At 36.6% G+C, this 13,480-nt stretch overlaps 1 protein-coding gene across 8 annotated transcripts in view; it reads left to right on the top strand.

Moving 5' to 3' along the window:
• The window catches only part of ZDHHC14 (zinc finger DHHC-type palmitoyltransferase 14), a 118,300-nt gene that overhangs the window by 88,438 nt on the left and 16,382 nt on the right, over nt 1-13,480 (top strand). For 7 of the 8 annotated variants that reach the window (XR_008576241.1, XR_008576240.1, XM_054819163.1 and 4 more), the window contains exons 4-7: nt 243-380; nt 4,379-4,427; nt 9,540-9,642; nt 11,431-11,540. Coding sequence is in view for 6 of the 8 variants with exons in the window: in XM_054819163.1 (XP_054675138.1) it covers nt 243-380; nt 4,379-4,427; nt 9,540-9,642; nt 11,431-11,540 (400 nt within the window). In the remaining 2 variants the exon portion in view is untranslated. The remainder of the gene's footprint in view (nt 1-242; nt 381-4,378; nt 4,428-9,539; nt 9,643-11,430; nt 11,541-13,480) is intronic. The other variant, XM_054819162.1, reaches the window with a different exon arrangement.

Raw genomic sequence — 13,480 nt, 5'->3', positions numbered from 1 at the left:
GCTGGTAGTTTAACAGGACCTCACCTCAGCCATGTTTTGATTTCTTTAAAAGCTGTAAGGTTTCATTAAAATACTTTTTTTTCTTTTCTATTTTTTCCTTTCTAAGTAAGAATTTCTCTGTGGCTAATTTGTAAATGCCAGTTAAATCATGACTTTTAATATAGTATTCAGAGAGCTTTTTTCAAATAAACAGCATTTTATTAATTGTTTTCCATTTTTTTTTCTTCTGCCTCTCATTACAGAACGGTTTGATCACCACTGTCCCTGGGTAGGCAACTGTGTGGGGAAAAGAAACTACAGATTTTTTTATATGTTTATTTTATCTCTGTCCTTTCTGACAGTCTTTATATTTGCATTCGTTATCACCCACGTCATCCTTCGTAAGTATGCTGGTGAAATGAGATTACGTATGTAGCCATTTGCTTGAGTTTTTTATTTTTAAGTTAATCTTTTGATCATTCAGGGTTTATTTATTTATTTATTTATTTGCCTTTTCTCTGAAGCTTCACAATCCCCAGTGAGTCCCATTCTGGTCTTTAGCAGACCCTGGTCATGGTAGTCACTGATCTAGCGCCGGCTTTATCTTAATGCAGTGTTAATTTTCTTAATTTTTTTGTCCTTTTATGGATGATTTATTGGAAAAGCAGCACACATATTGTATGTCTAAGTATACAGATAGTACCATTTTCCCAAAGAACTTTTGTGAGCTTTTTTTGACTGTAAGCATGAGTCAGTTGCTATCCAAAGAAACAGGTAAATTATTAGGAAATAGACTGGAGTTATTTTACGCTTCTTGTTGCTTGCTGTTCAGTTTTACATCTTTCTCTACCCTATTTTTAACACAAGATACTTCATTTGCATAGACATATTGAGAATGACCAATTCATAATGGAGTGAATCAGATAAGCTATAGGAAGATGAATATTCATGACTTTGATTTTTATTTGTATACTGGATTGGGTTTGAGTAGGGTATTTTCAAGACTTTTGGGTACTGTCCTTTTTTCACACACCTAACAAATTTTGCTAGATCCTAGATGATGATGATGATCTAATTTATGGTGAAAGGTTATATGACTTGTCTTTAAAGATCTTTTGTAAGTTGTGGGGGTTCTTAACCCACTATCACTAGGAAGCTTAAGAGTGTTCTATCTTTTCACTAATTATATAGGATATTGCCTTGAACAGTATTTCTCTAATCATTTTGGAAATGTGATTTTTTTCTTTCTTTGTATTCTGTATTACAGTGGAAACCTGATAAAAGTAATAATTTCAGTTTATAACACATCTATAAAGCTAACTTGATAATGGCAACATTTAGAGACTGTTTTACTGAAAAATATGCCAAATTGTGCTCAATTTCCTAAATTGCTTACACTGTGCAGGGAAAATTTTTATTTTAAAAAGCAGAACTCCTGCTCTTATTTGTGCTTCACAAAAGAAGGATGAGAGCACTGAGTGGCTCTCCTATAGCTCAGAAATCTAGCACATAGACTAGAACTAGGGGCACTTAATTTTGAAGAAGTCTGCATCAACAAGTTGTTCTCACGCCAGATACAGCATTTCTAATACCAGTTGAAAGAGCAGAGAAAAGATGTACATATTGTTTAAAAAAGAAAAAGTAATTATTGGAAAGAGAACACTTTCCATTAATACTTGACATTTATTTGGGCATACATGATTTTATACAACACACCTTTTACATTTAAGAAGAAAGCATGGGAGTTTTTTTCTGTCATCTTACTTTGCTAGAAGTCAGTAGTTGAGAACATTACCAGTCTGACATTTTAAAGCTACTTTTTAAGTTAGCCTACCTTTATTTCACAAAGACCACAGTGCTTTTTTTCTTTAGTTTTCAACAGATGAATTACCAATATTATGCCAATATTTCATGTTCTGTATGTCAAGTAGATGTATCCAGTGGATTTTAACTTTACAGTATCCATAGTTAATTCTAAGTATGAATTAGACAAAGATCAGAGAAATGAATTGTGTCTCTGTGGGGTTGAGAAGCACTTTAGCATTGTGTAGGTGTTACAGATAATGTAAGTTTTAAATGCTGAATTGTCAGTATATCAGCTGTAAAATGTTCTTGCTATAGAGGCTTTTCCACCTTGGATGAGACAGGAGAAACCTTAGTTCGGAAGATTGGTTGGTCCTCAAAGGCAATGGGAGCACGTATGAATTGTGATTAGTTCCTTGATGTTTGTTTGCTACATTTGAGCTTCAAGCCCAGCTTTCAAATTTATCTACTATAATCTTGACTGTGTCAAAAAAAAAAAAAAAAAAAAAAAGAGTTCTTTACAAATAAGGTTTTTTATCATATCGATCACTCCACTCTGTGCCTACCATACTTCTAGAAGTCCTCATATCTACCTTTCTAGTAGTTCCCACTCAACTATGTGTGCTCTGTTTTGCAGCCCTGCGGTTCTTCAGCTGATGCTAACCAGTAAGCAGGATTCTCAGTTACTCAATCTGAACCTTTGCACTTGGCATAGACCGCTTTGTGTTAATGTGTCTGAATAGAGTCTCAGGTTTTACACCTGGGACTGTGATCTTCCTGCAGTGTTTCAAAGTCATCCATATGTATTTCCATAAGCCCTGGCAAAATTCTTGATTCTAGAGGAAGTCCTGCTGCCTTAATCAAATCCTGTTCTTAGCTTTTCTGAAGACAATCCTAGGAGGATTACCTTCAGCAACACTTTTTTCTAGTTGTCCTATGTTAGACTGAATGCCTTCTGACAATATTCTTTTGGGAAGGGACTGAGGGATATTTATAGCAACTTGTAGGCATTGACATAAAAAAAAAAAAATCCTTTTTGATTCATCCTAATAGGGAGTTTTCTTCTCTGACCTTGTTGATTACATAGGAAACCAGTTTTTGTTTTGGTTTTTTAAATGTCTCTTGATTTAGACAAATTTTTTAAATTTGTATTATTTTTAAATACATCTTACAAGCTGGTATTTTTATAATTTTTGGTGGGCTTATGTGGTGATGAGATATAAGATACATCTTAACTTTTTGTTTTCTGTCGCCTCCTGAGGCATTCATTGGAAGTTTGCCCTTTCCAGGATTAAGAATGTGGGCATGTAATATTATTGAAGATTATAAAATGAATTTGTGAATAAGATACTTTAAAGGTATTGTCTTGCAAGATTTTCTTCCATCTCCCCAAGCTCAATACATTTTCAGTAGTAGTGTCTGTTTTCACAGTTACTCAGCTCTGTTTGAGGCATCAGTATTTCAGCTGTTTGTTGCAGTGAGGAACCTTTCCCTTCTCATATATTGGGAACTGCTTGGAAAAGTGTGACCAGCAGTAGGGAATTGAGATCACACCTACCTGCTGCCATTGCCATTAAGGATCCTAAAAATAGTAAGAAGGTAGGGGGGAGTTCCATTAGTCTTGTGCCTTGAGGCTAAGAACCAGTTATGAGAGTCTGAAAAGGCTCAGAAATACAAGGTAAGTAATTTTCTCTTTTTAATGGCAAACAGTAAAATTGACCAGGCAGGTCTAGAGAATCTATATGTGTATACACACATGTATATATTTTTCTTTTTTGTTTTAAAGACAAGATTCTTCTCTCTTCATACCAATCTTCAGATGAATTTAGCGAAGGGGAAAAATTTTCCTGTGGGAAAGACTTTCAACCTGATGTATTTAAATTATTTAAGTTATATAGTAAAATGCAAACTATGTGCTATAGCTATGTGAAATTGAGTCAGTTTCTACAAACTAATTCACTTGTTGCAATCAGCAAATTGTCATTTTCCCCCTTTTGATTAATATCTCATGGTTGTGTAACCCAAGTGGAAGCTTCTGCGTCTCTAGTTCATTGGATCACGCTGCTCTGAGCTCTTTTCAGCTAGCAGTTATTTTCTTATTTGCACAGAGGCAACAAACACCTATTAGAAAAACCTTCTGTGCAGGTGCAGTAGGAGCAAGATTATAGTCTAGAGAACTTTGGCTGCTTCCAGAACAAAGGAGGGAAAGTTGAGAATCCGGGTTTAAAGAATAAATTTTCCAAGTCAAAAAGTTGCTTTCAAAAATAGTATTTCAAAATACAACAGTAGCTCATATTTTTTTGTTTCCATATTAGGCCTGAAAAGAACAGGGATAATCAGAAATCTTGTTCATGGGAAAGTATGCGTGCATCAATTTGGTATGACTGAGAAAATATCCTGCAGATGTTAGACCTGATAACTTACCCAAGGTTTTTTTTGATGTTGCCGCTGAGCAGCGTATTCTCAGATTCATGTTAGTAAATCTGTTCTATGATTATTAGGTTGATCTTCACATATTAATTGTGTTAACTATAGTGAAAAGAGCCTGTAGTCCGATTTCTTACTCAGCTGGTAATTTTGAGTTCTATTTCTACAGGTTCTCAACAAACAGGATTCCTCAATGCCCTGAAGGACAGTCCTGCAAGATATCCTTTCACTGAAACAAATTCTAGATCTTGTTGCAAAATAAAATCTGAGATGTGTTTTTGCTTTTTTTTTCTTACTATTGCTGGATACATGCATTTGGGACTTTATCAGTTAATGATTTCATCACTTCCTGCACAATAGGATTTCTCGCCACATGTTGGAGGTAGGAAAGAGACTATAGCCGGGGGTGTTTTCTATTTGTCATCTTTTGCAGAGTAGTACTTTTGACAAAGGTCTGTAGTTTCCATGTGTGTTGGAAATATGCTCCATGTATTTGTGACTGAATTCATTAATATATCTCATGCTATACCCATGCTGTAGTTTGATTTAAAATATGCAATAATTATTCTGCTTTTGCAACAGAAAGTAGCCAAAATGACTGGTTCTTGTCAGGATAGAAAAAGTAGATTGTGGAACAACTGAAACCATAAGCTGTCCCTGAAGAGTTCAATTCCTAAAGGTATTCTTACGTTGATTTACGGTTTTTAGAGAAGTCATTTTCAAGTATCAGCTTCTGTTAAGTTACATGGAAGTATACTCATGCATAGACAGGGACTACTATTGTTGTTCAGCCTGGAGAAGAGAAGGCTCTGGGGAGACCTTACTGTGGCCTTTGGATATATAAAGGGGGCTCATAAGCAAGACATAGAGAGACTTTTTACCAAGGCCTGTAGTGACGGGACAAGGGCCAATGGTTTTGAACTGAAAGAGGGTAGATTTAGGTTGGCTATAACAAAGAAAGCCAATGAGGGCGGTGAGGCACTGGAACAGGTTGCTCAGAGAAGTTGTGGATGCCCCATCCCTGGCAGTGTTCAAGGCCAGGTTGGATGGGGCTTTGGGCAACCTGGTCTAGTGGAGGGTGTCCCTGCCCATGGCAGGGGGCTTGGAACTAGATGGTCTTTAAAAAGGTTCCTTCCATCCCAAACCTTTCGGTGGTTCTATTCTGTAAGTACTCCCGTGTTCTTTTTATTACTTCACAGGAGCTTTCTGTATATTCTTTTCTCAGTGAGAACAGAAAAGGCCCCTTTGTCTGAAGCAGCTAACATAATGGAAAAATGGAAGCCGACATATCTTCTGTTTAGTTTCTTCCTTACATTTCTTTACAGACTGTAAGCTTCCCACTCCTTATGTATATGTTTTGAATAGTTTGTGTCTGAATAAGCAGTTTGCACCTCACACAAAGATACTATAAAAAGGATTCTTTCCCATACTTCTGCTGAGGAAAAGTCTTTTGTCTGTTGTGCCTCACACAGTTTGCTCTTTTCCACAGAAGAGTAGGAAGAAAAAAGTTGCTGTCATTTGTAGTTGTGCACAAAGACAGACCTCTCTTTCCAGGTAGTTTTTCCATGTGTCAAATTCTCCAAGATATTTGTGTGTGTGTGTTCATCAGGTAGAGTCACTGAGCTGTAAACTCCCTTTTTAAATAAAGCCGCTGTTCAGATTTTTTCTTTGTACAGATAATTTTACAAAGCACAAACTGTTCTAAATAGCACAACAATAGCTTTCAATTAAAACAATTACAATCACTTCTTACAAAAGATGATTCTTTCAAACTATTTTCAAACTGAGAATAGCTTTCAATTGTCCTTAAATCAAAAGGTAGTTGATTATGCATTTGAGGATCCTTGTACAGGAACAATGGACTGCTTATTCATAATTTTGTATTCAGAGATGTGCTGCTTTGAAAGACTCAGTAGCGCATCTTGTAGAAATGGTCTGGTTTGATAGTGATATGTTGGACAATTTAATAGCTTGGTTACAGTTCCTAACAATAAAAAAAATCAAATTGGCCAAATAGTAGTGGGAATGCTGGTATGGAGCAAGCCAGTCAATTCAGGCATAGAGAACATTGCCATTTCTAGCCTGCTAACAATTTTGTGTGAAATACAAAGGGAGTGTTATACCATATTATGCTAGTAAGTTATACTTTATGTTGAGAATATATTGCTTTTGGGGGTTTGGCTTTTAATTAATGGACTCATATTTAATTAATGGAGTCATGTTAATCTAACATAAAACACCTCTGCTGTTCTAGAGGTTTTTTTAGATCTTGGTGCAGGGAACTGAAAGAAGTCTCTTGGGAAAGAAGTCCCTTTTAGTGGGGAACTGAAAGGAATTCCCTTTTTTGTCAGTAGGAATTACCATGTGGAGGGAGAAACTCACTGTTCAGGACTCTGTTGAGTGTGATCATGGCGAGAAACATCTTGTTAGTGATGTGCTCAGTCATCTGATGAGGTTGCAGGGAGCACCTCTCCCTCTCAGGTCCCCCTTTTCTGACCTGGTGATTCTTCCTCTTAGTCTTGGTGTGTAGATTCTACCCAACAGTGGTCATCTACAGCCTTCCTTACAATTTCTACCCTCTCAAAGCCCAGTTAGGTGAACTTTTATTGTGCATAATGTTTTTGGGCTGTTGCCTTCTTTTATACCTTTCTGAACCCTCTGCTAACAGTCTGCTTCCTTATCCATTCTCTCTCGTTCTCCTTGCTTTAGCTGTGGCTGTTGCACAGTCGGCTGAGTTCCTGTCTTGTGTTGGATTGACTCCACATAATTTGAGTAGGAGATGAGAGGGAGAGAGTAGTGAACATGCTGCTCAGCAATGCACTTTGGTCCTCCTGCTGCTTTTGGAGCAGATTTGCTCAGAATGCAAATGGCTCTCTTCTGGCTTTTAAACCACTCTGAGTGAAGTAGGTTCTAGGGGAAGTTATACAGACAATTCAGGTATTTCCCAATCTATTAGGTGAGAGCAGACCTGTAATAAAAGACTCTTTACTGTTAACTAATAGGATTATTTATCACAAATACTTATGTCTATACATGCATTTTCCAGCCTCTGTCTCTGTATAATGATGAGGAGCTGTAATATTTCTCTCCTATTGATAGATTCAGCATTAAGATGTTTTTGTATGTTTTAAGACTGTGTCCTTGTTCTGGAATATATTGAGTTGAAGTTGTCTTGGAAACTGACTTCACTGAAGGTTGGCATATGGTTAATATACAGATTATTTTTATCCTATTTTTTTCCCATTGTCTTGTTCCTCCTGATTTATTATATCTATTTTTCTAGGAACCAAAGCCTTTTCTGCTATTGATTCATGTTCCCTAAAAAAAAAAAAATTTACTATTGAAGTATTGTAGCAAATACCAGTCTTGAAGCAGATGTATTCTGAGTTCATGGCTATTGTGTGTAAATAAATATATATATATATAAAATAAAAAACTGTGGCAAGAAGCCTTCTGTAGAAAGTTGCTCTTTATGCTTGATTACATAAAGTTTAGAATTAACTTATTATTAGAATTGTCTTATTGCTGAGATGATGACTCCTTTAGAGTTAAAGGAATGATATAAACTGTAGTAAGTATGCAACACTGAGTGCTGACTGACTTTCCTAGTATACTAATCTCACTTTTTAAAGTCTGGTTACTTTATGTCATTTGGGTTATGCAGTTTATAAGGAGTGAAAACTCAGGTAGTTTGAAAGCAAAAAAAGAAAATGAGTGAAAGATGCAAGCTTTAAAAATAATGGACAAGCTAATAGTGCAGTCTGATTTTTAACTTTTGTACTATGCTGCAGAATGTAATTCAGTGCTTTTCATCTACCTTGTTGCAGTTGGGGGAAATTAGAAAAGGTAAAGGTTGGTCTTGCAGTGCAACATCACTCAGTTCATGTAGTTCAAAACAGGATCGAAGCTGTTTATTGATTCATTAATGACATATAGATCAATGATTGCTGGATAACTATGTATTCAGGGTCAGAATCAGTAATAGAAAAGATAAATGGCTGTATTAGACACTTAAGAAATGTTAATAAATACCTACAAATATCTAAGCACCATTCCGTAACTAACCCCCGAAAAGTTTGTGGTGCGTGCACACCTGCATGTGCACACCTTTGCTACCCTCTTGGAGGTGTGAGTGCTCTTGCTGTATGTGTACCTGTGCTGCTGCCTGCAACACGCAGGTGAGAAAGCACCCCATGAGCTCACATATATGTACCTCAGGTGCAAGGGCCTATATGTTGCACCCCATACCAGCAGTCTGCTGTCTGGATGCAGGCTACTAACAGTGTTTGACAAGGAGGGTGCTCTGTTTGGGCTAGGCAGATGCCAGCAGTGACTTGTGGCTGTACCAAACCAAGTTTTGTCTGCTGCTGTTTCCACTTCAAGTTCTCTTCTGCCAAGTTTTGTGATTTTTCTTACACTTTGGACTGATGCCTCCTACAAAAAGTCTTCTTTTAATTCCTCAGCTACTGTTTAATAGCAGCATGGTGAGTTGGGAGTTGGTAGTCTTCCTCTTTAACGTGATAAGTTTTGGGCAAATGCTGCTCAGTTTTGAGTATTCAACCCCACCCCAACTATTTACACTCCAGGCTTAACAGTTATCATCTGGGCCATTGGCAAAGGCTGGGCCATTCAGGCACACCCACAATTGTAACGTAGACTATATCCAGCTATTAGAGGGACTTTAGAGAGCAAGTGGTCTCATGCACTTTGATGCTAGTGTTAGGATCCCTATCAGCATCTTAACTTTGGTAACAGAGGAAAGACAGGAGAGTCTAGCAGTTAAAACATATGTCTGAGATGCAGTTTAGTCAGTTGTTGTTGCTATATGAGCACAGATTTAGAACCCTTAGTCCTGGCTTAAGACTCCCACTCCTCACTAAATATTTGTACAAACATATCTGTTCAGTCTTTGCTATTTGGCTAGCCTTGCGTTTGATCTTCTCATCACCTCATCAGAAGTGTTATTTACTGTTACTTACCAGTTTTACCTGGCTTAATACAGGTGTGATGACTTTTATAGGGTGAATATGAAAATATGAGCTTCAGCAATAAAGATCAGAACCACTAATCAGTAGTTTCTGGCCTTTTTCAATCTGCAGACCCTTAAATATGGGCTGCTGTGGATGCTATTCAGTGACCTGTACTCTAAAGCCTACTGACAATAGACTTGCTTTTCTGAGTTTAATTTTTGCTGACCCCTTTGAAGTACCCCAAAGATCTCAAGAGACTTGTGGACTATAAGTTGACTACCCTGAATTTTGCAATTGTAACTACTTGTTATTGGATATTTTTTTTTTCCATTTGCATATATTTCCTTGACTTGCAGTTACTGTGCTGGAAGCTGTGGTGTGTTTTTTCTCAGTATGGTCCATTGTTGGCCTCTCAGGTTTTCACACATATTTGATCAGCTCCAATCAAACAACAAATGAAGATGTAAGTTCATAGCATATGTCTACATATATGTTTCTAAATAGTAATAAGGAGGTGATTAATTCTAATTGTGTGTGTTTTTTCCTCTGTTACTCTTGGTTAAGTCATACCTGTCTGCATACTTTTATGAATGCCTCAGTAGGAAAGAAGGAAGTAACCTGGTCATGCTTGAATCAAAATATCAGAAGGGATCTTTTGAACACTATTTTTGTGGCTTGAAGATGTGCTGGTTACATAGTGTGTCCATTATGCTTTACACCCACAGGAACTGTATCTTGAAATAGGAAAATACAGAAGAAAGGAGACAAATAAACAAGCGTATTTTATATGATAGGAAATTATTAAATATTTTTCAGTATCTGTTTTTCACTGGGAATCCTAAATATTCTTTGACTCAAAAATTGTTTACTATAAAAATTGCAAAGTATGTTGAATTCTCAGAACAAAAATTTCCTTTATTTTATTTTTCCTTTGAAATTTCTTTGCCCGTCTGAGTTCTAAAACCTCTGACAAGGAGTATATCATTAATTTAAAGGTTAACTTTCTCATTTCTACAATTGTCCTATTTTGCACATAGGTTTCAATTGTTTTGGTGTGAAATTATGTTTAACTGTGTGTGGAAGCTTCATGTGTCCTCCTCTAACTAAAAAGAGAAATGCAAAATGAATGAAAAGAGAAAATAAAAATAGCTAGGTAGCTAATATATAGAAAGCTTGTTGGAATTTAGCAAGTAATCTAACACATTACTGCAAGTTTAAAATTATTTTATTGTCATTTTCTCTTGTACCTTTTTTCATAGGTATCTGGCAAATGTAAAAGTAGTATCTTTGGGACTGTCGCACGCATATTTTGTTATTGTTTAAGGTCACGGTTAAAATTATAAATTTTACAATAAATACCAGTCAACCAGAAAAAACTTAGCAAGCAGGCTCAGAATGAATTATGCCTCAGCATCAAGTATCCAGGCAGGTAGCCTGACTTTGAAGAAATCTACCTTATTAGTAAGAGAGATGAGATACTCTGGTATTCCTCAGTTATTAGGTTTAGGCCAACATTGTCTCTCTAGATGGACCCAGTGTGCTTCCATTACTCTCCCTTCCCTCAAATAAATATCTTTCTTGGCTTGTTGAAAGTCAGATAGCAGGGAACTGCAGCAGTGTAACATGTTTGAATTTCAAGTAAACTGTTCGGTAATTTTCTTTAAAGCATACATTTCCAGTTGAATAGAGTAAGATATTTTACTCGGGCTCTCAAGTAGCTCACAAACAGAAAGGCAAGACTAGCTAAAAGAAAATGTGATATGGGCTAAAAGGTAGTAATGATTGCAGTTGCAATATTTTAGAGCCATTTGTGGGCATTAGGGAAGATAATGTGTGGTATTGCACAGCTTGAGAATTTACCCAAGAGTATGGAATAGTAGCGTTGTATTGCTGGATTTAATGGTATGTTGCAATTGAACCCTCTTCTGTAGAACATACCATAATAATTGTAAAATTAAGCTTAGACAGTTATGTTTAAATGCTGAAATTCCTACTGTGAAGGACTATTGGACCTTTGAGATTTTGGGTTGTCTAAATCTATGGAGGTAGTGCATGTACTTGCTTGTAAGATTGTAGGGACCAGCCCTTCATAACAGCCCAAAGCTGTAAGCTGTTAGGAAAGTGTGATCATGGGTTTTCTCTGGTCTGCCTCTGATGTAAGTAGCATGCTGCTGCTTTGGTAACCCTTAATTTGTCTCAGCCAATTTCTGTATTTTATTGTATGTGATGCATCTTGTTCGTATTTCTTCAGATTAAAGGATCATGGTCAAATAAAAGAGGTAAAGAGAACTATAATCCATACAGTTATGGCAACATCTTTACTAATTGCTGTGCTGCGCTCTGTGGGCCCCTCTCTCCAAGGTAAGAGTATCAAGAGTATTGTTAGTATAAATGAAACCACGTGATTATTGATGAAAAAAATATTTTTTCTGATTGCTTGAGTTTACTCCACAGAAATAAAGTTTTGTTATACTGTCCATTAGAAGCTTTAATTAAGTTTTTCTTCAGTAGTAAAAAGATAAGATGGTAAATTGTGGTTAACTAAGGTAATGATCAGATCCTGTAGAAATATTTTTAAGGTTGACATCTGAAATGAAAAGAGACTTATTTATCTGAAGCTTTGAAAAGCTTTGAAAGCTGGAGAAGGACTGTTTACAAGGGCATATGGTGATAGGACAAGGGGTAATGGTTTTAAACTGAAAGAGGGTAGATTTAGATTGGATATAAGGAAGAAATTCTTGACTGTGAGGGTGGTGAGGCACTGGAACAGGTTGCCCAGAGAAGTTGTGGATGCCCCATCCCTGGAAGTGTTCAAGGCCAGGTTGGATGGGGCTTTGGGCAACCTGGTCTAGTGGAGGGTGTCCCTGCCCATGGCAAGGGGGGTGGAACTAGATGGTCTTTGAGGTCTCTTCCAACCCAAACCATTCTGTGATTCTATGAGCTGTTGTTTGATCCTTTGCCACTGCAGTTAATAACTTCCAGCAATAAAAAATTCCTAGTAGTTAGCTGTTGCATGATGGGTGATTTGAAAGTTTATTAAATTCTTACACATCTAACAGACATGACATGAATTTAGGAGACCTTAGGAACCTTAATTCTACAACTTTTTTTTCTTTATATACTGCTGTTAACATATGTACATTAAGCTGAATTTGGTGGTCTTGCACTAAAGTAATTCCAGGGAAAGCTGAATGAATTAATTTTTGTTGCATACATTTTCGCTATTGAAATCCAAAATACTTGTGTATATTCAGCTTGAACAAAATATAAGACAGAGCTGAGACTAGAGAAATAAAACTGGCAGCAGGAAAGGCATCATTCTCTTCTTATTCCAGTGCTCAGTGGTTAGATAGTTCCTGTACTACATGTACAATAGATGCTCAGTTCTTCTGTAGAGAGTAATTGACATCTTGTAGATTATTTTTGTGGCATGCTCATCGGTTGAAGCTGTTTTGCTTTATCTGGAATTATGTAGCTATGAATCTGAATTAATGACAAGAAAGAAAGTAAATGACTTTATAGTCCAGTGGCTAAGGTGTTTCATTGGAAGTGGGATTTCTGTCTTTGGTATTATAAATATCAGAGGTGGCTCAGTTCTTCTATGAGCAAAGGTCAACAGGAGAGACTGACATCTTTTCCTGGGGAGGAGACAACTGAATTAAGACTTCCACGTACAGGGTTAAAATGGTAATCCCTGTGGTGAGGAGGAGTAACCCTGTCTGTGCTTTCTGTCTATATGGATGGTGCCTGAAGCCAAGCCTTTAATTCTGCATTTTACTTTTCATGAGAGGATGTGGCATAAAAACTCAATGCCATGTTTCAAATTCTTTCGTTTGACTCCAGATGGAAATCTTTAAGACTACATAATGTTTCTCAGTGTTTGAAATATAGCCTCTTAGACTGATAAAAGTAGCAGCACACAATAGACCATTGGGCATTGGCTCCTGTGTTTTAACAGAGCTTGTACATTTTTTTCCCCTAAATTCTGTATAGCAACATAATTTATTTAGATGCCAAAGTATATCTAGAGTTTCTGCAGGGAGGTATTTTGTGACCAACACTAAAAATTTACTGACTGTGAAATGTAAATTATAACCTTGCTTTTTTTTGACTTTTAACTTCATCTGTGTCCAAAATCACTAGATACTAATTTTTTCCTTAAATTCTGGTAAAGTGGTTTAGCAGAAATTACAGCTTAAAATTCAAAATGTTCAAGTGCCTCTGAGGATGGAACACAGATTAAGAGAGGATTTGTAAATAAGCCAAACTTTTCTCACTTCTGTTAAAGATCATGTTTCTCA

Source organism: Grus americana, chromosome 3 (assembly GCF_028858705.1).
Source record: "Grus americana isolate bGruAme1 chromosome 3, bGruAme1.mat, whole genome shotgun sequence".
Lineage (NCBI taxonomy): Eukaryota > Metazoa > Chordata > Aves > Gruiformes > Gruidae > Grus > Grus americana.
Note: the sequence above shows the minus strand (reverse complement) of the source record. Positions and strands in the feature narration are given on the sequence as shown.